Source organism: Pseudophryne corroboree, chromosome 3 (genome assembly GCF_028390025.1).
Source record: "Pseudophryne corroboree isolate aPseCor3 chromosome 3, aPseCor3.hap2, whole genome shotgun sequence".
Taxonomy (NCBI): domain Eukaryota; kingdom Metazoa; phylum Chordata; class Amphibia; order Anura; family Myobatrachidae; genus Pseudophryne; species Pseudophryne corroboree.
The window spans coordinates 335034075-335061684 of record NC_086446.1 but is presented as its reverse complement, the minus strand read 5'-3'; the positions used below and the strand labels follow the sequence as shown (position 1 = coordinate 335061684).

At 46.1% G+C, this 27610-nt stretch overlaps 1 protein-coding gene across 1 annotated transcript in view; it reads left to right on the top strand.

Annotated features, from left to right (window-relative positions):
• STK4 (serine/threonine kinase 4) overlaps window positions 1–27610 on the top strand; it is a 145129-nt gene that overhangs the window by 3685 nt on the left and 113834 nt on the right. Inside the window, exons 2-3 of the mRNA XM_063959581.1 lie at window positions 5882–5962; window positions 23328–23456. Of these exons, the coding sequence (XP_063815651.1) occupies window positions 5882–5962; window positions 23328–23456 (210 nt within the window). The remainder of the gene's footprint in view (window positions 1–5881; window positions 5963–23327; window positions 23457–27610) is intronic.

Here is a 27610-nt window from a genome sequence, read left to right as displayed (position 1 = left end):
GTCGACACCTGACTGGATGATCGTATTTAAAGAATTAAGTGATAATGTCAGCACTTTGCAAAGAACGGTTGATGACATGAAACAGCCGGCAAATCAATTAGTGCCTGTCCAGGCGTCTCAGACACCGTCAGGGGCCCTAAAACGCCCGTTACCTCAGTGGGTCGACACAGACCCAGACACAGATACTGAGTCTAGTGTCGACGGTGAGGAGACAAACGTAATGTCCAGTAGGGCCACACGTTACATGATCACGTTGAACATTTCTGACACTACAAGTACCACAAAGAAGGGTATTATGTGGGGTGTGAAAAAACTACCAATAGTTTTCCCTGAGTCAGATGAGTTAAGTGAGGTGTGTGATAAAGCGTGGGTTTCCCCCGACAAAAAACTGCTAATTTCTAAAAAATTATTGGCACTATATCCTTTCCCGTTAGAGGTTAGGACACGTTGGGAAACACCCCCTAGGGTAGATAAGGCGCTCACACGTTTATCTAAACAAGTAGCGTTACCGTCCCCTGATACGGCCACCCTCAAAGAACCAGCAGATAGAAGGCTGGAAAATATTCTTAAAAGTATATACACACATACTGGTGTTATACTGTGACCAGCAATCGCTTCAGCCTGGATGTGCAGTGCTGGCGTCGCGTGGTCGGATTCCCTGACTGAAAATATTGATACCCTGGATAGGGACAATATACTGTTTAACTATAGAGCATTTGAAGGATGCATTACTATATATGCGTGATGCACAGAGGGATATTTGCACCCTGGCATCAAGAGTAAGTGCTATGTCCATTTCTGCCAGAAGAGCGTTATGGACGCGACAGTGGTCAGGCGATGCGGATTCCAAACGACATATGGAAGTATTGCCGTATAAAGGGGAGGAGTTATTTGGGGCTGGTCTATCGGACCTGGTGGCCACGGCAACGGCTGGAAAATCCACCTTTTTACCCCAGGTCACTTCACATCAGCAGAAAAAGACACCGTCTTTTCAAACTCAGTCCTTTCGTTCCCATAAGTACAAGCGAGCTAAAGGCCATTCCTTCCTGCCCCGGGGCAGAGGAAGGGGAAAAAGACTGCACCATGCAGCCGCTTCCCAGGAGCAGAAGCCCTCCCCTGCTTCTGCCAAGTCTTCAGCATGACGCTGGGGCTTTACAAGCAGACTCAGACATGGTGGGGGCCCGTCTCAAGAATTTCAACGCGCAGTGGGCTCACTCGCAAGTGGACCCCTGGATTCTACAGGTGGTATCGCAGGGGTACAAACTGGAATTCGAGGCGTTTCCCCCTCGCCGGTTCCTGAAGTCTGCTCTACCAAAGTCTCCCTCCGACAGGGAGGCAGTTTTGGAAGCCATTCACAAGCTGTATTCCCAGCAGGTGATAATCAAGGTACCCCTCCTACAACAGGGAAAGGGGTATTATTCCACGCTGTTTGTGGTACCGAAGCCGGACGGCTCGGTGAGACCAATTTTAAATCTGAAATCCCTGAACACTTACATAAAGAGGTTCAAATTCAAGATGGAATCACTCAGAGCGGTGATAGCAAACCTGGAAGAAGGGGACTATTTGGTGTCTCTGGACATCAAGGATGCTTATCTCCACGTCCCAATCTACCCATCTCACCAAGGGTACCTCAGGTTTGTAGTACAAAACTGTCATTATCAGTTTCAGACGCTGCCGTTTGGGTTGTCCACGGCACCTCGGGTCTTTACCAAGGTAATGGCCGAAATGATGATTCTTCTTCGAAGAAAAGGCATCTTAATTATCCCTTACTTGGACGATCTCCTGATAAGGGCAAGGTCCAGGGAACAGTTAGAAGTCGGAGTAGCACTATCTCAGGTAGTGTTACGTCAGCACGGGTGGATCCTAAATATTCCAAAATCGCAGCTGATTCCAACGACACGTCTACTGTTCCTAGGAATGATTCTGGACACAGTCCAGAAAAAGGTGTTTCTCCCGGAGGAGAAGGCCAGGGAGTTATCCGAGCTAGTCAGGAACCTCCTAAAACCAGGCCAGGTGTCAGTGCATCAGTGCACGAGGGTCCTGGGAAAAATGGTGGCTTCTTACGAAGCAATTCCATTCGGAAGATTCCATGCAAGAACGTTTCAGTGGGATCTACTGGACAAATGGTCCGGATCGCATCTTCAGATGCATCAGCGGATAACCCTGTCGACAAGGACAAGGGTGTCTCTTCTGTGGTGGCTGCAGAGTGCTCATCTACTAGAGGGCCGCAGATTTGGCATTCAGGATTGGGTCCTGGTGACCACGGACGCCAGCCTGAGAGGCTGGGGGGCAGTCACACAGGGAAAAAATTTCCAGGGCTTGTGGTCAAGCATGGAAACATCTCTTCATATAAACATTCTGGAACTAAGGGCCATTTACAATGCCCTAAGTCAAGCGAAACCCCTGCTTCAGGGTCAGGCGGTATTGATCCAATCGGACAACATCACGTCAGTCGCCCACGTAAACAGACAGGGCGGCACGAGAAGCAGGAGGGCAATGGCAGAAGCTGCAAGGATTCTTCGCTGGGCGGAAAATCATGTGATAGCTCTGTCAGCAGTGTTCATTCCGGGAGTGGACAACTGGGAAGCAGACTTCCTCAGCAGACACGACCTTCACCCGGGAGAGTGGGGACTTCACCCAGAAGTCTTCCACCTGATTGTAAACCGTTGGGAAAAACCAAAGGTGGACATGATGGCGTCACGTCTAAACAAAAAACTAGACAGATATTGCGCCAGGTCAAGGGACCCTCAGGCAATAGCGGTGGACGCTCTGGTGACACCGTGGGTGTACCAGTCAGTGTATGTGTTCCCTCCTCTGCCTCTCATACCAAAAGTACTGAGAATCATAAGAAGGAGAGGAGTAAGAACGATACTCGTGGTTCCGGATTGGCCAAGAAGGACTTGGTACCCGGAACTTCAAGAGATGCTCACGGAAGACCCGTGGCCTCTACCTCTAAGAAAGGACCTGCTCCAGCAGGGGCCTTGTCTGTTCCAAGACTTACCGCGGCTGCGTTTGACGGCATGGCGGTTGAACGCCGGATCCTGAAGGAAAAAGGCATTCCAGATGAAGTCATCCCTACCCTGGTCAAAGCCAGGAAGGATGTAACCGCAAAACATTATCACCGCATTTGGCGAAAATATGTTGCGTGGTGTGAGGCCAAGAAGGCCCCTACAGAGGAATTTCAACTGGGTCGTTTCCTCCATTTCCTGCAAACAGGACTGTCTATGGGCCTAAAATTAGGGTCCATTAAGGTTCAAATTTCGGCCCTGTCGATTTTCTTCCAAAAAGAACTGGCTTCAGTACCTGAAGTTCAGACATTTGTAAAAGGGGTACTGCATATACAACCTCCTTTTGTGCCTCCAGTGGCACCTTGGGATCTCAATGTTGTTTTGAGGTTCCTTAAGTCACATTGGTTTGAACCACTCACCACTGTGGACTTAAAATATCTCACATGGAAGGTGACGATGCTGTTAGCCCTGGCTTCAGCCAGGCGTGTGTCAGAATTGGCGGCTTTATCATATAAAAGCCCTTACTTAATTTTTCATTCTGACAGGGCAGAATTGAGGACTCGTCCTCAATTTCTCCCTAAGGTGGTTTCTGCTTTTCACATGAACCAACCTATTGTGGTGCCTGCGGCTACTAGGGACTTGGAGGACTCCAAGTTACTTGACGTTGTCAGGGCCCTGAAAATATATGTTTCCAGGACGGCTGGAGTCAGAAAGTCTGACTCGCTGTTTATCCTGTATGCACCCAACAAGCTGGGTGCTCCTGCTTCTAAGCAGACTATTGCTCGTTGGATTTGTAGTACAATTCAGCTTGCACATTCTGTGGCAGGCCTGCCACAGCCAAAATCTGTAAAAGCCCATTCCACAAGGAAAGTGGGCTCATCTTGGGCGGCTGCCCGAGGGGTCTCGGCTTTACAACTTTGCCGAGCAGCTACTTGGTCAGGGGCAAACACGTTTGCTAAATTCTACAAATTTGATACCCTGGCTGAGGAGGACCTGGAGTTCTCTCATTCGGTGCTGCAGAGTCATCCGCACTCTCCCGCCCGTTTGGGAGCTTTGGTATAATCCCCATGGTCCTTACGGAGTCCCAGCATCCACTAGGACGTCAGAGAAAATAAGATTTTACTTACCGATAAATCTATTTCTCGTAGTCCGTAGTGGATGCTGGGCGCCCATCCCAAGTGCGGATTGTCTGCAATACTTGTACATAGTTATTGTTAACTAAATCGGGTTATTGTTGTTGTGAGCCATCTTTTCAGAGGCTCCTTCGTTGTTATCATACTGTTAACTGGGTTCAGATCACAAGTTGTACGGTGTGATTGGTGTGGCTGGTATGAGTCTTACCCGGGATTCAATATCCTTCTTTATTATGTACGCTCGTCCGGGCACAGTATCCTAACTGAGGCTTGGAGGAGGGTCATAGGGGGAGGAGCCAGTGCACACCACCTGATCCTAAAGCTTTTATTCTTGTGCCCTGTCTCCTGCGGAGCCGCTATTCCCCATGGTCCTTACGGAGTCCCAGCATCCACTACGGACTACGAGAAATAGATTTATCGGTAAGTAAAATCTTATTTTTTTTATTATATTGTATTTCTTGTATAATACTTTTTATTGTTCTATAACATGCCTCATAGTTTTTATATCTTTTTGGATATATATTGAACAGTCTCAATATATATAGAGAAAATCCAACTAAATATTGTAAATAAGGTAAAATATTTATTACATGTACTGTATTTTCAGTGTTTTACTATGGCAAAGTTTAGTTCATTGGTGTATACCTAATGAAGTACATTGAGAGATCTAAGAAGGAGCTTGACGGCAAACTATTTTTGCTGACAAAGGGCGGGTTAAGGTTGAATAGTGGCATAATGACCACATGGTATAATATTAGCATTGTGATTGGTGGAAATGTCTAATGAAAGTTGTTATGATTGATATCCTATATAATAAAAGGCTAACGCTGCTCTTCACCTCTATGGGGGGAATTCAAGAGTTTTGCGCTCCAGAGGCCACTAGATGGCGCCCGACAGAGCAATTCAAGTGTTGCTCCGTTCAAGCGCTGACATTACCGTTATGTTGTTCTGTAATTTTGATGGACTAGTAATTAGTATGATATTATATAGGAGTCTATTTACTAAGCCTTGGATGGAGATAAAGTGGCAGACGATAAAGTATCAGCCAATCAGCTCCTAACTGCCATGTCACAGGCTGGGTTTGAAAAATGACAGTTAGGAGGTGATTGGCTGCTACTTTATCTCTGGCCACTTTAGCTCCACCTAAGGCTTAGTAAATAGACCCCACAGTCTTGAAACGTTACATGTCTGCCCTTTCTGCAAAAGGTTAAGTGAAGCGTGTTTCATAAAACTGGATAACTTTGTGTGCTGCTGTATCCTGTGTGTATATTGCTTAATATAATGAGAGACATTTCTAAAACTGGTGCAAAGTACAAGTGGTGGTGGTTATACCAGCCATTTTCATATTTGCTTCATTTTCTAAACTGTATTAAAACAATTAGTCAGTCTGGTTGCCATGAGCAATGCCACCTATTACTCATGTCTCCCAAATTTAAGAAGAGGGTTATGCCGCTTCCGGGATCAGGATGCGATTCCAGAACAGATGCGCACTGCATTGAAGGGGTACACAAAGAAAGTGGGCAGGAGGTGGTGCAGTGCTTCATACAGTAGTTTAAGGCATCCTTAGTGTGACATGGACACTTCCCTTGTACCATAGCCAAGTCCTGCTCTCATGCCCCTCTTGCACCTTGGAAAATAGGTGGATGCTAAAATATTGGAAGGAGGAAGGAGCTATAGTAAAATTACGTTTTTTTTTACATTATTTAACAAAACTTTTTTTTAATTTTATTATTTACAAAGGCAATTAAAAAAGTTAAGTGAAGAAAGTTTGAATAAACAGCCAGAAGAAGTTTTTGATGTCCTAGAAAAACTTGGAGAGGGGTAAGTGCTTTATGATATACATAGTTACATAGTTGAAAAATGACAAATGTCCATCGAGTTCAACCTGTATTATGAAATTTTATACCATTTTAAATGTTGTATCCTTGGACATTTCTTTCAATTAGGAATTTATCTAGTCCATTTTTAAACTTATTGATTGAGTCCACCATTACTACCTTTTCTGGCAGAGAATTCCAAATCTTTACTGCTCCTAATGTAAAGAACCCTTTTCTCTGTTGTGTATGAGATTTTTTTTATTTCTCCTAACCTCAGGGGGTGTCCTGTGTAGCGTTTTTTGGATAAATAGTATGTATATATTACTTTCACGCCTGACATATATACTATATATAGACTTTGTTATGCTTTTTTTTTTTTTGTCTCTGCTTAGCCCTTATGAATGTACTTACAGTATTCATCTGAAAACTATGTATTTTGTTATGTGTATATAGTTTATAATAATTGTATTATAATAAATGCTGGCGGCTGAGATCCTTGCGGTAACGGGACCGACTGCGGCATCCCAATTTTTAGAATGCTGACAGCGGACGGGTTAATTAATTTACCCCTCCCCCCTACACAAACCCGCCTGGGGTGGTGGCTCGGGCTATGAACACGGGGTGTCCGCTACGGCTAATCACAGGGGGTGGCGGCTAGGGCTAAGGACACAGGGGATAGGGAATAAAGCTATCCCACCCTGTGGTGCCTAACCTAACCCTCACCCCAATACCCGCCATTGGGTTGCATTCGGTTGGGATTCTGTGTGGTGTCGGGATTCCGGGGCCGGTCACCTGACCGCCGGCTTCCATCGTGCCGGGATTCTGACTGCATCCTGGTCCAGAGAATGATTATACCTGATCATAATTTATATTTCTCTAACGTCCTAAGTGGATGCTGGGGACTCCGTAAGGACCATGGGGAATAGCGGCTCCGCAGGAGACTGGGCACAACTAAAGAAAGCTTTAGGACTACCTGGTGTGCACTGGCTCCTCCCACTATGACCCTCCTCCAGACCTCAGTTAGAATCTTGTGCCCGGCTGAGCTGGATGCACACTAGGGGCTCTCCTGAGCTCCTAGAAAGAAAGTATATTTAGGTTTTTTATTTTCAGTGAGATCTGCTGGCAACAGACTCACTGCAGCGAGGGACTAAGGGGAGAAGAAGCGAACCTACCTAACAGGTGGTAGTTTGGGCTTCTTAGGCTACTGGACACCATTAGCTCCAGAGGGATCGACCGCAGGACCCGACCTTGGTGTTCGTTCCCGGAGCCGCGCCGCCGTCCCCCTTACAGAGCCAGAAGAGTGAAGAGGTCCGGAAAATCGGCGGCAGAAGACTTCGGTCTTCACCAAGGTAGCGCACAGCACTGCAGCTGTGCGCCATTGCTCCTCATGTACACCTCACACTCCGGTCACTGATGGGTGCAGGGCGCTGGGGGGGGGCGCCCTGAGGGCAATATAAGACACCTTGGCTGGCAAATCTACATCATATATAGTCCTAGAGGCTATATAGATGTAAAAATACCCCTGCCAGTATTCCAGAAAAAGCGGGAGAAGTCCGCCGAAAAAGGGGCGGGGCTATCTCCCTCAGCACACTGGCGCCATTTTATCTTCACAGTGCAGCTGGAAGATAGCTCCCCAGGCTCTCCCCTGTAGTTTTCAGGCTCAAAGGGTTAAAAAGAGAGGGGGGGCACTAAATTTAGGCGCAATATATGTATACAAGCAGCTATTGGGGAAAAATCACTCAGTTATAGTGTTAATCCCTGCATTATATAGCGCTCTGGTGTGTGCTGGCATACTCTCTCTCTGTCTCCCCAAAGGGCTTTGTGGGGTCCTGTCCTCAGTCAGAGCATTCCCTGTGTGTGTGCGGTGTGTCGGTACGGCTGTGTCGACATGTTGGATGAGGAAGGTTACGTGGAGGCGGAGCAGAGGCCGATAAATGGGATGTCGTCCCCTGTGGGGCCGACACCAGAGTGGATGGATAGGTGGAAGGTATTAACCGACAATGTCAACTCCTTACATAAAAGGCTGGATGACGTAACAGCTGTGGGACAGCCGGCTTCTCAGCCCGCGCCTGCCCAGGCGTCTCAAAGGCCATCGGGGGCTCAAAAAAACGCCCGTTACCTCAGATGGCAGACACAGATGTCGACACGGAGTCTGACTCCAGTGTCGACGAGGTTGAGATATATATATACACAATCCACTAGAAACATCCGTTGCATGATCTCGGCAATGATAAATGTGTTACGCATTTCTGACATGAACCCAAGTACCACATAAAAGGGGTTTTATTTTTGGGGAGAAAAAGCAGCCTGTGTTTTGTTCCCCCATCAGATGAGTGAATGAAGTGTGTAAAGAAGCGTGGGTTCCCCCGATAAGAAACTGGTGATTTCTAATAAGTTACTGATGGCGTACCCTTTCCCGCCAGAGGATAGGTCACGTTGGGAGATATCCCCTAGGGTGGATAAGGCGCTCACACGTTTGTCAAAAAAGGTGGCACTGCCGTCTTAGGATACGGCCACCTTGAAGGAGCCTGCTGATAAAAAGCAGGAGGCTATCCTGAAGTCTGTATATACACACTCAGGTACTATACTGAGACCTAAAATTGCCTCAGCATAAATAGTGCTGATACCCTGTCAGATAATATTAATACCCTAGACAGGGATAATATTTTGCTAACATAGAGCATATTAAAGACGTCGTCTTATATGAAGGATGCACAGAGGGATATTTGCCGGCTGGCATCCAGAATTAATGCAATGTCCATTCTGCCAGGAGGGTATTAGAGACCCGGCAGTGGACAGGTGATGCTGCCTTAAAAGGCACATGGAGATTCTGCCTTATAAGGGTGAGGAATTGTTTGGGGATGGTCTCTGGGACCTCGTATCCACAGCAACAGCTGGGAAGAAATTTTTTTTACCTCAGGTTTCCTCACAGCCTAAGAAAGCACCGTTTTTTCAGGTACAGTCCTTTCGGCTTCAGAAAAGCAAGCGGGTCAAAGGCGCTTCCTTTCTGCACAGAGACAAGGGAAGAAGGAAAAAGCTGCGCCAGACAGCCAATTCCCAAGATCAAAAATCTTCCCCCGCTTCCTTTGAGTCCACCGCATGACGCTGGGGCTCCACAGGTGGAGACAGGTGCGGTGGGGGCGCGTCTCGGGAACTTCAAGGACCAGTGGGCTTGCCCACAGGTGGATCCCTAGGTTCTGCAAGTAGTATCACGGGGATACAAGCTGGAGTTCGAGGCGACTCCCCCTAGCCGTTACCTCACATCAGCCTTGCCTGCTGCCCTCGGAGAAAGGGAGGTAGTACTGGCGGTAATTCACAAGCTGTACTTCCAGCAGGTGAAATCAAGGTAACCCTCCTTCAACAAGGCCGGGGTTACTATTCCAAAATGTTTGTGGTACCGAAACCAGACGGTTTGGTGAGACCCATTCTAAAATTGAAATCCTTGAACACTTATATATGAAGGTTCAAGTTCAAAATGGAATCGCTCAGGGCGATTATTGCAAGCCTGGAGAATTTCATGGTATCGCTGGACAGCAAGGATGCTTACCTGCATGTCCCTATTTACCCTCTTCACCAGGTGTACCTCAAAATTGTGGTACAGGATTGTCATTACCAATTCCAGACGCTGCCGTTGGTCTATCCCCGGCACCGAGGGTATTTACCAAGGTAATGGCCGAAGTACTTATCCCGTACTTGGACGATCTCCTTATAAAGGCGAGGTCCAGGGAGCAGTTGTTCGTCGGAGTAGCACTATCTCAGGAAGTGCTACAACAGCACGGCTGGATTCTGAATATTCCAAAGTCGCAGCTGGTTCCTACGACGCGTCTACTGTTCCTGGGTATGGTTCTGGACACAGAACAGGAAAAAAAGGGTTTCTCCCGGAGAAGTCCAAGGAGTTGGCGTCTCTAGACAGAGACCTCCTAATACAAATACAGGTGTCGGTGCAGCAATGCACGCGAGCCTTGGGAAAGATGGTAGCTTCTTACGAAGAAATTCCATTCGCCAGGTCCCATGCAAGGATCTTCCAGTGGGATCTGTAGGACAAGTGGTCCGGGTCGCATCTTCAGATGCATCGGCGGATAACCCTGTCTCCAAGGGCCAGGGTGTCGCTGTGGTGGTGACTGCAGAGGGCTCATCTTCTAGGGGGCCGCAGATTCGGCATACAGGACTGGGTCCTGGTGACCACGGATGCCAGCCTTCAAGGCTGGGGGGCAGTCACACAGGGAAGAAACTTCCAAGGCCTATGGAAAAGTCAGGAGACTTCCCTACACATAAATGTTCTGGAACTATGGGCCATTTACAATGCCCTAAGTTAGGCTAGACCCCTGCTTCAACACCGGCCGGTGCTGATCCAGTCAGACAACATCACGGCGGTCGCTCATGTAAACCGACAGGGCGGCACAAGAAGCAGGATGGCGATGGCAGAAGCCACAAGGATTCTCCGATGGGTGTTAGCACTGTCAGCAGTGTTCATTCCCGGAGTGGACAACTGAGAAGCAGACTTTCTCAGAAGACACGACCTCCACCCGGGAGAGTGGGGACTTCATCCAGAAGTCTTCCAAATGATTGTACACCGTTGGGAAAGGCCACAGGTGGACATGATGGCGTCCCGCCTCAACAAAAAGCTACAAAGATATTGCGCCAGGTCAAGGGACCCTCAGGCGATAGCTGTGACGCTCTGGTAACACTGTGGGTGTACCAGTCGGTGTATGTGTTCCCTTCTCTGCCTCTCATACCCAGGGTAATGAGAATAATAAGAAGGAGAGGAGTAAGAACTATACTCATTGTTCCGGGTTGGCCAAGAAGAGCTTGGTACCCAGAACTCCAAGAAATGATCTCAGAGGACCCATGGCCTCTGCCGCTCAGACAGGACCTGCTGCAGCAGGGGGCCTGTCTGTTCCAAGACGTACCGCGGCTGCGTTTGACGGCATGGCGGTTGAACGCCGGATCCTGAAAAGGGCATTCCGGAGGAAGTTATCCCTACGCTATTTAAAGCTAGAAAAGAAGTGAACGCAAACCATTATCACCGCATATGGCGGAAATATGTTGCGTGCTGTGAGGCCAGTAAGGCCCCAAAGGAGGAATTTCAGCTAGGTCGATTTCTGCACTTCCTACAAGTCAGAGGTGACTATGGGCCTAAAATTGGGTTCCATTAAGGTCCAGATTTCGGCTCTATCGATTTTCTTCCAAAATAGAACTGGCTTCACTGCCTGAAGTTCAGACTTTTGTTAAGGGAGTGCTGCATAGTCAGCCCCCGTTTGTGCCTCCAGTGGCACCGTGGGATCTCAACGTAGTGTTGGATTTCCTGAAGTCGCATTGGGTTGAGCCACTTAAATCCGTGGAGCTAGAAATACCTCACGTGAAGAGTGGTCAAGCTGTGAGCCTTGGCGTCGGCCAGGCGTGTATCAGAATTGGCGGCTTTGTCATGCAAAAGCCCTTATCTGATTTTTTATATGGATAAGGCGGAATTGAGGACTCGTTCCCAATTCCTTCCTAAGGTGGTTTCAGTTTTTCATGTGAACCGACCTATTGTGGTGCCTGCGGCTACTTGGGACTTGGAGGATTCCAAGTTACTGGACGTAGTCAGGGCCCTGAAAAGTATATGTTTCCAGGACGGCTGAAGTCAGGAAAACTGACTCGCTATTTATCCTGTATGCACCCAACAAGCTGGGTGATCCTGCTTCTAAGCAGACTATTGCTCGCTGGATCTGTAGCACGATTCAACTTGCACATTCTGCGGCTGGACTGCCGCACCCTAAATCTGTAAAAGCCCATTCCACGAGGAAAGTGGGCTCTTCTTGGGCGGCTGCCCGAGGGGTCTCGGCTTTACAAATTTGCCGAGCTGTTACTTGGTCGGGTTCAAACATTTTTGCAAGAGTCTACAAGTTTGTTACCCTGGCTGAGGAGGACCTAGAGTTTGCTCATTCGGTGCTGCAGAGTCATCCGCACTCTCCCGCCCGTTTGGGAGCTTTGGTATAATCCCCATGGTCCTTACGGAGTCCCCAGCAACCACTTAGGACGTTAGAGAAAATCAGATTTTACTCACCGGGAAAATCTATTTCTCGTAGTCCGTAGTGGATGCTGGGCGCCCATCCCAAGTGCGGATTGTCTGCAATACTTGTATATAGTTATTGCCTAACTAAAGGGTTATTGTTGAGCCATCTGTTGAGAGGCTCAGTTGTTATCATACTGTTAACTGGGTATTGTATCACGAGTTATACGGTGTGATTAGTGTGGCTGTTATGAGTCTTACCCGGGATTCAAAATCCTTCCTTATTGTGTCAGCTCTTCCGGGCACAGTATCCTAACTGAGGTCTGGAGGAGGGTCATAGTGGGAGGAGCCAGTGCACACCAGGTAGTCCTAAAGCTTTCTTTAGTTGTGCCCAGTCTCCTGCGGAGCCGCTATTCCCCATGGTCCTTACGGAGTCCCCAGCATCCACTACGGACTACAAGAAATAGATTTACCGGTGAGTAAAATATTATTTTACATTTGTGCATCTATGAATGTAACCTCATGCTGTATGTGTAATGCCACATGGAAGACATGATATAGGACAAGAATACAGTAGCATCAGGAGCACAACTATAACTTTTTGGGCCCCATAGCTACATTTTGAAGAGGCCCTCAATCCAGAGAGGTTGTTTATTTTATGCTCTATAGTAATTCCCTAGTTCACATTATGTCACCCAGTGCAAGAAGTGCCTTTGCCCATGGAATAGGGCCTCGGGGAAAGTATCCCTAAACGCTGCCATTACAATGTAAGAATATCCATGCTTGAGTTTAGATGGTTAAAACAAATTGACCAAGGTACTAATTAAGTCACCTGTGCTCAAGCATGGATATCCTTAAAACCTGGACTGTAATGGCAGAGTTGGTAAACCCTAGCAAGGAGGTGGCATTTGTATTTGGTGAGTAGGGTAGGGTACCTCAAACAGAACCCTACAGCCTGGTCAGCTGCTACTATTCATTATACACAAGTCACACTGATATCACATACTTGATGGCTACTGGTCATTACACACAAAGCACACTGATATCACATACCTGAATACCTAAAATATAGAGTCTAACTACATATTTATGTCATAAACTCTTTAGTGCAACTAACTGAAAAATTGTACATTAGAAACATTAATGTAATGATCTAAAATATCACATTGCTTATCATTAGCTGCTATCAGCAGGACTTACTCTCAGAGATATTTCTCTGACGTCCTAGTGGATGCTGGGAACTCCGTAAGGACCATGGGAATAGACGGGCTCCGCAGGAGACTGGGCACTCTAAAAGAAAGATTAGGTACTATCTGGTGTGCACTGGCTCTTCCCTCTATGCCCCTCCTCCAGACCTCAGTTAGAATCTGTGCCCGGCCAGAGCTGGGTGCTCCTAGTGGGCTCTCCTGAGCTTGCTAGAAAAGAAAGTATTTGTTAGGTTTTTTATTTTCAGTGAGATCTGCTGGCAACAGACTCACTGCTACGTGGGACTGAGGGGAGAGAAGCAAACCTACCTGCTTGCAGATAGCTTGTGCTTCTTAGGCTACTGGACACCATTAGCTCCAGAGGGTTCGAACACAGGGCCTTACCTCGATCGTCCGTTCCCGGAGCCGCGCCGCCGTCCCCCTTGCAGAGCCTGAAGACAGAAGAAGAAGCGATTAAATCAGCGGCAGAAGACTCCTATCTTCATTAAGGTAGCGCACAGCACTGCAGCTGTGCGCCATTGCTCCCACAGCACACTACACACTCCGGTCACTGTAGGGCGCTGGGGGGGGGGCGCCCTGGGCAGCAATTATAATACCTTTTGGCATAAAATACACATAATACAGTCAGTTAACTGTATATGTGTAAAAACCCCCGCCATTAAGTTACAGAAAACGCGGGACAGAAGCCCGCCGCTGAGGAGGCGGGGCCTTCTTCCTCAGTACACCAGCGCCATTTTCCCTTCACAACTCCGCTGGAAGCATGCTCCCCAGGCTCTCCCCTGCAGTATCCAGGTACAAGACGGGTTAAAAAGAGAGGGGGGGCACATAAATTTAGGCGCAAATTCGATACAGACAAGCAGCTATTGGGAAAATCACTTATTAGCAGTGTAAATCCCTGTGTTATATAGCGCTGTGGTGTGTGCTGGCATACTCTCTCTCTGTCTCCCCAAAGGACTTTGTGGGGTCCTGTCCTCAGTCTGAGCATTCCCTGTGTGTGTGCGGTGTGTCGGTACGGCTGTGTCGACATGTTTGATGAGGAGGATTACGTGGAGGCGGAGCAGAGGCAGATAAGTGTGGTGTCGCCCCCGACGGGGCCGACACCTGATTGGATGGATATGTGGAAGGTCTTAACCGACAGTGTCAACTCCTTACATAAAAGGTTCGATGACGCAACAGCCTTGGGACAGCCGGCTTCTCAGCCCGCGCCTGCCCAGGCGACTCAGAAGCCGTCAGGGGCTCATAAACGCCCGCTAGCTCTGATGGTAGACACAGATGTCGACACGGAGTCTGACTCCAGTGTAGATGAGGATGAGACAAATGTACAGTCTACAAAAGCCATCCGATGCATGATTACTGCAATGAAAGATGTATTTCACATTTCTGATATTAACCCGGTTACCACCAAGAGGGGTATTATGTTTGGGGAGAAAAAGCAGCCAGTGACTTTTCCCCCATCTGATGAATTAAATGATTTGTGTGAAGAAGCGTGGAGTTCCCCTGATAAGAAACTAGTGATTTCTAAGAGGTTACTGATGGCGTACCCTTTCCCGCCAACGGATAGGTTACGTTGGGAAACATCCCCTAGGGTGGACAAGGCGCTAACACGCTTATCTAAAAGGGTGGCACTGCCGTCTCAGGATACGGCCGCCCTAAAGGATCCTGCGGATAGAAAGCAGGAAGCTATCCTGAAGTCTGTGTATACACACTCTGGTACTCTACTGAGACCTGCTATTGCTTCAGCCTGGATGTGTAGTGCTGCAGCAGCATGGACTGATACCCTGTCAGACAACATTGATTCCCTCGACAGGGATACTGTTTTGCTAACCATCGAACATATAAAAGACGTCGTCTTATATATGCGGGATGCACAGAGGGACATTTGCCTGCTGGCATCTAGAATTAATGCAATGTCTATTTCTGCCAGGAGAGTATTATGGACTCTGCAGTGGACAGGTGATGCTGATTCTAAAAAACACATGGAGGTTTTGCCTTATAAGGGTGTGGAATTGTTTGGAGACGGTCTCTCGGACCTCGTATCCACAGCAACTGCTGGGAAGTCGACTTTTTTACCTCCGGTTCCCTCACAGCCTAAGAAAGCACCGTATTATCAAATGCAGTCCTTTCGGCCTCAGAAAGGCAAGCGGGTCAGAGGAGCATCCTTTCTGGCCAGAGGCAAGGGTAGAGGAAAGAAGCTGCACCAGGCAGCCAGTTCCCAGGAACAAAAATCCTCCCCTGCTTCCACTAAGTCCACCGCATGACGTTGGGGCTCCACAGGCGGAGCTAGGTGCGGTGGGGGCGCGTCTCCGAAACTTCAGCAACCAGTGGGTTCGCTCACAAGTGGATCTCTGGGCTGTTCAAATTGTATCTCAGGGATACAAGCTGGAGTTCGAGGCGACTCCCCCTCGCCGTTACCTCAAATCAGCCTTGCCAGCTGCTCCCAAGGAAAGGGAGGTAGTACTGGCGGCAATTCACAAGCTGTACCTCCAGCAGGTGATAATCAAGGTCCCCCTCCTTCAACAAGGCAGGGGTTACTATTCCACAATGTTTGTGGTACCGAAACCGGACGGTTCGGTGAGACCCATCCTGAATTTAAAATCCTTGAACACTTATATAAAGAAGTTCAAGTTCAAAATGGAATCGCTCAGGGCGGTTATTGCAAGCCTGGAAGAGGGGGATTTTATGGTGTCGCTGGACATCAAGGATGCTTACTTGCATGTCCCCATTTACCCACCTCACCAGGAATACCTCAGGTTTGTGGTACAAGACTGTCATTACCAATTCCAGACGTTGCCGTTTGGTCTCTCCACGGCACCAAGAATATTTACCAAGGTAATGGCCGGAATGATGATACTCCTTCGGAAGAAGGGAGTTATAATTATCCCGTACTTGGACGATCTCCTCATAAAGGCGAGGTCCAGAGAGCAGTTGTTGGTCAGCGTAGCACTCTCTCAGGAAGTGTTGCAACAGCACGGCTGGATTCTGAATATCCCAAAGTCGCAGCTGATTCCTGCGACGCGTCTGCTTTTCCTGGGCATGATTCTGGACACAGAACAGAAGAAGGTGTTTCTCCCGGTGGAGAAGGCCCAGGAATTGTCATCTCTGGTCAGGGACCTCCTGAAACCAAAACAGGTGTCTGTGCATCACTGCACGCGAGTCTTGGGAAAGATGGTGGCTTCTTACGAAGCAATTCCCTTCGGCAGGTTCCATGCAAGGATCTTTCAGTGGGATCTGTTGGACAAATGGTCCGGATCGCATCTTCAGATGCATCGGTTGATCACCCTGTTCCCAAGGCGAGTGCTCATCTTCTCGAGGGCCGCAGGTTCGGCATACAGGACTGGGTCCTGGTGACCACGGATGCAAGCCTCCGAGGATGGGGGGCAGTCACTCAGGGAAGAAACTTCCAAGGACAGTGGTCAAGTCTGGAGACTTCACTACACATAAATATACTGGAACTAAGGGCCATTTACAACGCCCTGAGTCCAGCAGAGCCCCTGCTTCAAAACCACCCAGTACGGATTCAGTCAGACAACATCGCGGCGGTCGCCCGTGTAAACCGCCAGGAACGCACGAGAAGCAGGATGGCAATGGCAGAAGCCACAAGGATTCTTCGATGGGTGGAGAATCACGTGCTAGCACTGTCAGCAGTGTTCATTCCGGGAGTGGACAACTGGGAAGCAGACTTCCTCAGCAGGCACGACCTCCACCCGGGAGAGTGGGGACTTCATCAAGAAGTCTTCACACAGATTGTAAATCGCTGGGAACTGCCACAGGTGGACATGATGGCGTCCCGCCTCAACAAAAAGCTAAAAAAATATTGCGCCAGGTCAAGGGACCCTCAGGCAATAGCTGTGGACGCACTAGTGACACCGTGGGTGTACCAGTCGGTTTATCTGTTCCCTCCTCTTCCTCTCATACACAAGGTGCTGAGGATAGTAAGAAAGAGAGGAGTAAAAACTATACTCATCGTTCCGGATTGGCCAAGAAGAACTTGGTACCCAGAACTACAAGAAATGATCTCAGAGGACCCATGGCCTCTGCCTCTCAGACAGGACCTGTTACAGCAGGGGCCCTGTCTGTTCCAAGACTTACCGCGGCTGCGTTTGACGGCATGGCGGTTGAACGCCGGATCCTAACGGAAAAGGGCATTCCAGATGAAGTGATTCCTACGCTGATAAAAGCTAGGAAGGATGTGACTGTAAAGCATTATCACCGCATGTGGCGGAAATATGTCGCTTGGTGTGAGGCCAGGAAGGCCCCAACAGAGGAATTCCAGCTGGATCGATTTCTGCACTTCCTACAGTCAGGGGTGTCTATGGGCCTAAAATTGGGGTCCATAAAGGTCCAGATTTCGGCCCTATCTATTTTCTTTCAAAAAGAACTGGCTTCACTGCCTGAAGTTCAGACGTTTGTTAAGGGAGTGCTGCATATTCAGCCCCCTTTTGTGCCTCCAGTGGCACCTTGGGATCTTAACGTTGTGTTGGATTTCCTGAAATCACACTGGTTTGAGCCACTTAAGACCGTGGAGCTAAAGTATCTCACGTGGAAGGTGGTCATGCTGTTGGCCTTAGCTTCGGCTAGGCGTGTGTCAGAATTGGCGGCTTTGTCATGTAAAAGCCCATATCTGATCTTCTATATGGACAGGGCAGAATTGAGGACTCGTCCCCACTTTCTCCCAAAGGTGGTATCAGCGTTTCATTTGAACCAACCTATTGTGGTGCCTGCGGCTACTCGGGACTTGGAGGATTCTAAGTTGCTGGACGTAGTCTGGGCTTTGAAAATTTATGTTTCCAGGACGGCTGGAGTCAGAAAAACTGACTCGCTATTTATCCTGCATGCACCCAACAAGCTGGGTGCTCCTGCTTCAAAGCAAACTATTGCTCGCTGGATCTGTTACACGATTCAGCTGGCACATTCTGCGGCTGGACTGCCGCATCCTAAATCAGTAAAAGCCCATTCCACAAGGAAGGTGGGCTCTTCTTGGGCGGCTGCCCGAGGGGTCTCGGCTTTACAGCTTTGCCGAGCTGCTACTTGGTCGGGTTCAAACACATTTGCTAAATTCTACAAGTTTGATACCCTGGCTGAGGAGGACCTTGAGTTTGCTCATTCGGTGCTGCAGAGTCATCCGCACTCTCCCGCCCGTTTGGGAGCTTTGGTATAATCCCCATGGTCCTTACGGAGTTCCCAGCATCCACTAGGACGTCAGAGAAAATAAGAATTTACTCACCGGTAATTCTATTTCTCGTAGTCCGTAGTGGATGCTGGGCGCCCGTCCCAAGTGCGGACTCTCTGCAATACGTGTATATAGTTATTGCTTAACTAAGGGTTATTGTTATGATCCATCTGTTTAGTGAGGCTCAGTTGTTGTTCATACTGTTACTGGGTAAGGTTATCACAAGTTGTACTGTGTGATTGGTGTGGCTGGTATGAGTCTTACCCTGGATTCCAAATCCTTTCCTTGTTGTGTCAGCTCTTCCGGGCACAGTTTCCTTAACTGAGGTCTGGAGGAGGGGCATAGAGGGAGGAGCCAGTGCACACCAGATAGTACCTAATCTTTCTTTTAGAGTGCCCAGTCTCCTGCGGAGCCCGTCTATTCCCCATGGTCCTTACGGAGTTCCCAGCATCCACTACGGACTGCGAGAAATAGAAAAATAAGAATTTACTCACCGGTAATTCTATCAGTGAGGTCATGATTCTTGGTGTTTGTATAACTATTTTGAAGCACTGATGAAAGGGTATCCGGACTCCAATTAGGTCGACACCCATTGGTTGACAGTGGATAGGTCGACATGAAAAAAGGTTGACATGAGTTTTTCACATTTTTTGGGGGGACTTTTTCATACTTTATGATCCACGTGGACTACGATTGGGAATGGTAACCTCTGCCGAGCGCAGCGGTAGTCGCTCGCCATGCAAGGGGACGCGGTGCACTAATTGGGGTTCCTGGTCACTTGTCAAGGAAAACGACACCATAAAAAACAAAAAATTCTCATGTCGACCTAATGTCCATGTCGACATATTTACAGTGTCCTAGAGTCCCATACCCGATGAAGGCTGTAGTTTACATTCTTGGATTTCCCCCTCAACTATGGGGGAGTGAGGAGTGTATCAGCAATCAGCAGCAGTGTGTACAATCTTATGATTTTTTGTGTAGCTGCTTATTGGAAATAGTCATATACTCACACAGACACCTGCAGGTGATAATAAATGAATAGCATAACACATGTTCATTGTAAAATGATATTTATTATATATTATTTAATCCAGTAATTAAAAATAACACTAGTAATGAAAAAAAAAAATACTAATCTTATTTTCATATTTAAACAAAAATAACACACTATCAAAAAGTGATTCATTTTAGGTTTGACACTTATTTTATGGACACACTGTTGGTACTGAATTTAATCAAAATAATATTATTAATACAATGCAAAAACTATGTTTAATTACATTTAATATACATATATAAACATTATTGAAGGTAAGATATAAGATGGGTGGCTAAATATTGTAAGCAGGTTTATCTATGCGGGAAATATACAGTTGGATAGGTTAAAAATTGGTATAACCATAATACTTAGGACAAAGAAAAAAGTAAACTCTTTTGGTGGGGCACGCTTATCAATTAATACTGTTAAAATATCATTTTTATGTGTGGACTCACAGATAGACAGAACATACATAGAACATTTAAATAATAAAATGCCAAAAGCCTGTAGTTACTCATTTAAATTTTCACCTCTTACATCAAACATTCATTTTACAGTGACGTAATGTGCCTTACAATAATTGCACACATTACCATCAATGTGCTTTTAGACTGCTCAATTAACAGTTGTCATGCTTCTGTTAAATTATCAGTTACCTACTGTCAATATTCTTGTTGGTATCCTGCATATTTCCAAAAGCAAACAAAAGAAACCACATTGTGTTTACATATACATGGTGAGAATTGATCTAGCAGCCTCTTTTCTACTATTGTATCAAGTGAGTTTATTGTAGCACACATCTCTGGGGAAAGCTCCCCGTCCGTACGGCCCTTTACTTTGTCACTGAATGTCAGAATGACAAAATATACGCAGATCAAGAGAGAGTTTTTGAAATCCTTTATTGCACCTAGAGGGGGGCTATAATGCCTTTATTTATAATAAAATCATCACAATAAATAAAGCTGTCTTTTTTTTTTTTTTTTTATAGAGAACAGTTTTATTTCACTATTTTCATTCTTCTTTTTAACTCTTTATTTTTGAAATATTTCATATTGGCTGATATACTTTCTATATCATTTAAATGATACTAATACAAATTAATTGTTTTCATTTAATAACTAATTGAGGTTCTTAGTGCACCCAGACAACTGCTTCTTTTTCTAGTGTGGATGTTATTTTCTATAATCTATCAGTGATAACAAATTGCTTTTGATGGCTTAGGAAATACGGTAAAAAGATTTGGTATTATGGTCCAATTGCAGAAATGGGTATGGATCATTAGATCCGCAGTAACTAGATAGACAGTCAATAGTTCGACCCTACGTGGTTGACAGGCAAAAGTTCAACACAAGTTTTTTTCTTTTTTTTTAAATTGGCATAAATGTGTCCATTTCACAGTCTTTGACCATAGTTATTGTAGCGCTTCCCTCCCTGTGCTAGTCCCAATCGTAGTCCACATAGATGGTAAAGTATTAAAAAAAAAAAAAATTGTTGCCCATTGTCATGTCGACCTTTTAGCCCTGTCAACTATATAGTGTCGACCTATTTACATGTAGACAGTGTAGATCTAGCAACTGCCATCCTGCAGAAATAGTAAATAGCAATTCATTATAGTTGGATCTTTCCTGGGTGATCAAATATGACTTTACAAAGAGTGTGATCAGACTGCAGATCTCGTTTACCCTCTCCTGAGTATTGCAGCCTGCTGTGATAAGACAGAGGAGCAGTATGGAGAAAGGGTAAGGATGGATCTCAGAACATTTAATAAGGTGACTTGGTCCCATGAAAGTTGCTAGGCACCAGGCAGTGGACATAAGGACTGTCTCCAGTATACTATAACTCATTCAACACTCCTGCCTCTGGGAATAGGACTCTTCTTCAGGCATGTTTAGTAGACTCTGGGGTAAATGTACTAAGATGGGAGTTCTATTCAAGATGGGATGTTGCCCATAGCAACCAATCAGATTCTACTTCTCATTTATCTAGCACCTTCTAGAATATAATACATGGAATCTGATTGGTTGCTATGGGCAACATCCCATCTTAAATAGAACTCCCATCTTAGTAAATTTACCCCTCTATTTATTAAGACAAAAAAGTAAACTGCAGGTGGCTGGGTCCTGGGGCAGCTGCAGACTTCACCCCACCCTTAATCAACCTCTGCAATGTCAGCTGGATACAGGAAAGGTTGGTCCTAGAGGTGGGCCTCTGCCTCTGGACCCTATAGCAATGGCACCCCCTTCACCCTGAGTAGCATACATAAGACATGGAATACATACTAATCACAATATGGAACGTGTATTATTCAAATATAATATCTGAAATTAACTGGTTTGTAGTGCACATTTCTATCCTATTGTGATTACCTATCTACCACCGCAAGGTAACCACATGATTGAAATCTAACGCTAGCTGTTTTTTTTTTTTAAACAAGATACTCACTTCACTGTTGCCTCTGGCTACAGTTTATAGAAAATGATGTTATGACCTGAAAGCCACATTAAAACAATCATGAATAAATGGTTGACATGATGGCAAAGAGAGAGAGTAAAGTTTGTATCTTCAAAGATTTAAACAGAGATTTAATACACATACCCAGGTTTGTTAAATGTATGACCCCTGTGACTAACATTACACAATACAGGGCAGGAATGCTTTAGCACACTAAGGACATACTAATCACAATAAGACATATGGTACTTGCCTGCTTTTCCATTATGTCTGAGAGACTCCTGAATGTCGGACAAATCTCACCAGCTCCCAGGAAACTAAATCAGCCTCCTGAATCTTGACCAGTTCCCAGTGAAAGTGGATGGATTGGGGGTTTAATGGCACATTCACAGTGAAATCGCAACATTGTGGACCATCACTCACTGCTCTATAGCACACATTTAGCATTGAACAGTAGAGTGCAGGGCCGTGATGACTCAATTTGTGTCCTGTCCCCTGCATCTGCAGTAAGAAACATTGGAGTATTTGGTGCTGTCATTTTGTTATGATATCTGAAATAAACATGAGGTCTTAGTGTATACTTTGACTAAGAGACTATAGCATTCTGCTCTCTCCCAGAGTGTTCTAGTCCCTCACCATGTCTTACCTGCTTTGCCCACAGTTAAATAATGCTACCACAGACAACAGTGACACATGTAAATTGGGACAGTTCCACTGCTCACTCACTCTCGGTAATAACTGGAGCCATCAATCAGGCTAAGCTGAGCAAGCACTTCAGGAGAAGAACTGAATAAATAAGTCTATTGAAATTGTTGGTAATAATATGTGTGGAACATGGGGTTATGATGATATTTGCACAGTGTGCCTTTTCAGATGTGTATCTCCACAAACCTATATAGTAGATGCACATCCTGATATTTTTGTGCTCCATGCTTATGGTGCCTTGTAAAGTGCAATGGGGAAAGCCATTGTATTAGCTTATAAATTGTCGTGAGACTTCAGTCTATCTATTCACTAGAAAGCAGTGACATAAAGCAGTACATATCTCATTGAGACCACTGGTTCCATGTGACTTGATAGACAGAAGCATACTTGTCAACATTCAATGCCTGGCATTAGAGTGATCAAAGAAGGTGAAGGTCCAGGGAGGAGCATGGGGCCTTGATTCACATCATTGTGGCCGACCTGCTGCTGCTCAGTTGTGCCTTGGAGCAACAGGGCCACAATTATGTGTACACCATGATTTGTCAATCAAGTTCTGGAATGGGGAAGTGTGCGGAATCCAGGCTGGTGTACTGTCATGCGAGTCCAGTATAGCACATTAGGGGCTGTTCCAATGGGGCTATAATCCCATGGCTATACTTTCAACTCACAAAATAGCTACTTCCAATGTGTGCGTGTGTAAGCAGCAGTAATTCCAGGAACCACTACAGTGTTATGTCAAAGTTGCAGGCCTGATTGTATAGCACTATATTCTCAAGATGTCTTTGTGATGCAAATTTTCCTCCTTAGATCCTATGGCAGTGTTTTTAAAGCCAGTCACAAAGAAACCAGCCAGATTGTGGCCATAAAACAAATTCCTGTGGAATCGGACCTTCAAGAAATCATTAAGGAGATCTCCATCATGCAGCAATGTGACAGGTAAGGACATACAGGGAAATGCATATACAACAGAGTTTGTAAATACAGAATATATAGCCGTTTTAGGAGGGAATTTATAAAATCATGCCACAGATAATGGAATGGTTATCCTTTATGCTTATAACTTGGGGTATTTCACAATTTTTTTTACAGATTTTAGAGTACAAACATAAAATATGCTGAATTACCTATAAAAGTTACCCCTGCCTTTTTTCACTGACATCTCCTTCATAACTAACTTTTTTAGCAGGACTCCTGGTGACTGGGAGAGGAGGCACTTTGTACAAAAATACAATAGGCTTACACATACTTTTGTGTATGACAAAAACTGTGATCTTTCTTATTCATGTAGTTATTGATAGGTTTTGCACTCTGCTTGCGCTTCGGACATAGACCATCTTCCTCTTTTACAAAATGACTTCTCTGTGCAGGTGACATATACAGGTTGAGTATCCCTTATCCAAAATGCTTGGGACCAGAGGTATTTTGGATATCGGATTTTTCCGTATTTTGGAATAATTGCATACCATAATGAGATATCATGGTGATGGGACCTAAATCTAAGCACAGAATGCATTTATGTCACATATACATCTTATACACACAGCCTGAAAGTTATTTTAGCCAATATTTTTTATAACTTTGTGCATTAAACAAAGTGTGTCTACATTCACACAATTCATTTATGTTTCATATACACCTTATATACACAGCCTGAAGGTCATTTAATACAATATTATTATTAACTTTGTGTATTAAACAAAGTTTGTGTACATTGAGCCATCAAAAAACAAAGGTTTCACTGTCTCACTCTCACTCAAAAAAGTCCGTATTTCGGAATATTCCGTATTTCGGAATATTTGGATATGGGATACTCAACCTGTATATGCTCTATTAATGAAATTACCTTTGTTTCCTGTAGGGTAGTACACTATAAGTACAATATAAGTACTTTAACGTAATAGCATAGTGTTTGAGAATATAATCCGATGACTCTTGGCCTGCTATACATGGAGCCCTGGCTTTAAACGTATTCGACCATACCTTAGACATATCTTTCTCTAATAATTCAGAGTGAAGAAACCACATTTTATAAGGTTTAGTATAAAGAAGATGAAGTAATAACTCCAGTTTATCTGAGGGAGGTAATAGATGTCGGGTGTAGTATGGTATGCCGGCGGACGGGCTCCCAGCGACCAGCATACCGGCGCCGGGAGCCGACCGCGAGCATACCGACAGCGTGGCGAGCGCAAAGGAGCCACGCTGCGGAGCACGGTGGTAGCGCGCCACGCTATTTTATTCTCCCTCCAGGGGGGTCGTGGACCCCCACGAGGGAGAATATCTGTCGGTATGCCGGGTGTCGGGATTCCGGCGCCAGTATATTGTGCACCGGAACTCCCGACATTCGGCATACTGAAGACCACCCATAGATGTCATGTAAATGTCCTAGTATAATTGCGAAAGTTGTAAGTACGTCCTGGGAATGCCAAACCTCTCCTGTGATTGCTGAAAAGAGTAGAGAACTCCTCCCATATCAAATACAACATTTATTTGTGCAATTTCCACTTCTTTACAATCTAGAAATTTAGCATTGTCAAGACCCGGCAGAAAGTTAACATTGGTGGTCATCCCAAGTTGATTGCTCGCTTGCTGCTTTTAGCAGCATTGCAAACGCTAGGCCGCCGCCCTCTGGGAGTGTATCTTAGCTTAGCAGAATTGCTAACGAAAGTTTAGCAGTTCTGCTATTAAATATTTACCTGCAGTTTCTGAGTAGCTCCAGACCTACTCCTAGATTGCGATCACTGCAGACTGTTTAGTTCCTGGTTTGACGTCACAAACACGCCCTGCGTTCAGCCAGCCACTCCCCCGTTTCCCCAGCCACTGCTGCGTTTTCGTCTGGCACGCCTGCGTTTTTTAGCACACTCCCGGAAAACGCTCAGTTACCACCCAGAAACACCCACTTCCTGTCAATCACTCACCGATCAGCAGAGCGACTGAAAAGCGTCGCACAGCCCTGTGTAAAATTGTATAGTTTTGTGTGAAAGTACTTTGCGCGTGTGCCCTGCGGCACATACGCATGCGCAGAATTGCCGGTTTTTAGCCTGATTGCAATTCTGCTAAAAACGGCAGCGAGCGAACAACTCGGAATGACCACCATTGCCCCATGTTGGGATATATTTAGTAGTGAAACTGGAACGTCCCAGTTTTTTGTTTATGGCTAGCCAGGACGTATAAGTACCATGAAAAAGAATGTTCTATCTAATCTGGGTAGGGATTTTTGTCCTAGGAACCTGCAGTAAAGCCCCAGGGGAGTAGGTATAGACCAGATTATGCTCTATTTCTAGGTTTACAAATGTGGAATCTTCCAAGAGCCATCCTTTATCATACCGAAGATGAGCAGCATTTTGAAAAGCTGTTAGAGTCAAAGGAAGTGGACAGCAATCCATTAGCCAGAATTTGGGTATAATACATCATTTTTATAATAGTCAGGTACGCCTCTCGGAATCCAAACCTCCGGAGAGTCTAAAATAGATGATCCCAGTTGACCCATTTCAAACGCTTCTTCTGTGTCAAGGGATAAAAGGACGCCTGGAACTGGACTCCCAAAAATCTTTCAAATGTACTTTATTGTAAAACTGCACAGAGGAGGGAGCACATCAAGAATGATAAAGCATGACAATTAAACCGGTTTGATAGAGAAAACAATGAAAAGAAATATGGTCCAGCTAAAATGCCATGTAGGAGGAGGGTATCCACGCATATGCACCATACATAGGGGAGCACATAATTATAGATGGGACGTCAACCACTAACAAAATATAGGAACATCACCGGGTTGCGATAGGGAGCTAGGGGGCAGATTTATTAAGCCTGGCGAAGTGATAAAGTGAAAGGTGATAAAGCACCATCCAGTAAGCTCCAAACTGTCATTTTTCAGACCCAGCCTGTGACATGGTAGTTAGGAGGTGATTGGCTGGTACTTTATCACATGCAATTTATCACTTCACCAGGCTTAATAAATGTGCCCCTAGGTGAGAAGGGGGGGGGGGGGGGGAGAGGGGTCTCCTGACAGCAATTCTAAATTATACTGTGATGTTAAACGTACTGCTGATCTAAGGGAACTCTTGAATGAAGGGGGTAGCATGTGTATATATGGGAGCAGGGGCACTTTAAGAGAGGAGGAGGCCTGTGTGCAGCCTCCTCCTCTCTGCCGGCAGCGCTGAGAGTCTGAGCACTAGAGTGCATGCGCAGATCTCTGGGAAATTGGCAGCTGCACCATTTTCACAGTGATTTAACAGCACTGCTGACGTTGGTGCAGGACACCAGGGGGGTAAAGATTCAACAAATGGGTACAGCGTGTGTGGTGTGGGCCCCCGTGCACCCATTATAATTGGGCCAGTGTACGGTAGCTAAATGAAGAAAAAAAAATGTCTGCTCTACTTTCATCGTGAGCAAAAAACAGATGTTTTTCCCAGTAGTTCACCATATTATTTTTATGGGTATCCAATTAGATCTCCCGTGAACAAAATATTTTTTTGGTCCAAAAACACACAGGTTCAGTGAAGCCTATGTGTTTTCGCCGTTGCAGTTCCGAAAAGCCGGCACCTATTGGGGATTTCACTTAGCCTGCCTGAGGCAGGTGAAACAAAATCTCTCATAAGCCACGGCAACCCCTCCAGTCAGTGCCCCGTGGCCGCTACAGCACCTGGAAGCTGGCGCTCAGCTCTGTGCCTTGCATCCACACCGAGTGCTGCGGCCAGGCAGTGCCTCCTACAAAGGAGCTGGAGGGGAGCGTGATGGAGTGTTCAGGAGGTGAGCCGGCACTGAGCCAGGTGACACAATAGTATAGCCCCAGGTGATATTATTACCTGCGGTAATGTTCCACGGGTAATTGGATATCCCCCAATGACGTTTAACACAATTTCTGCTGCGGGGTACACTGGGCTCCACAGGGAATGACATTGGGGTGTACAGTAGGATCTTGATCCGAGGCACCAACAGGCTAAAAGCTTTGACTGTTCCCGGAATGCATAGCGCCGCCTCCTCTATAACCCCGCCTCCGTGCACAAGAGCTCAGTTTTGTAGTTGGTGCCATGCAGTGCAGGCATACAACAGGTGGGCTGCTCCAGCAGCCCTCAGAAGAGCTTTTTTAA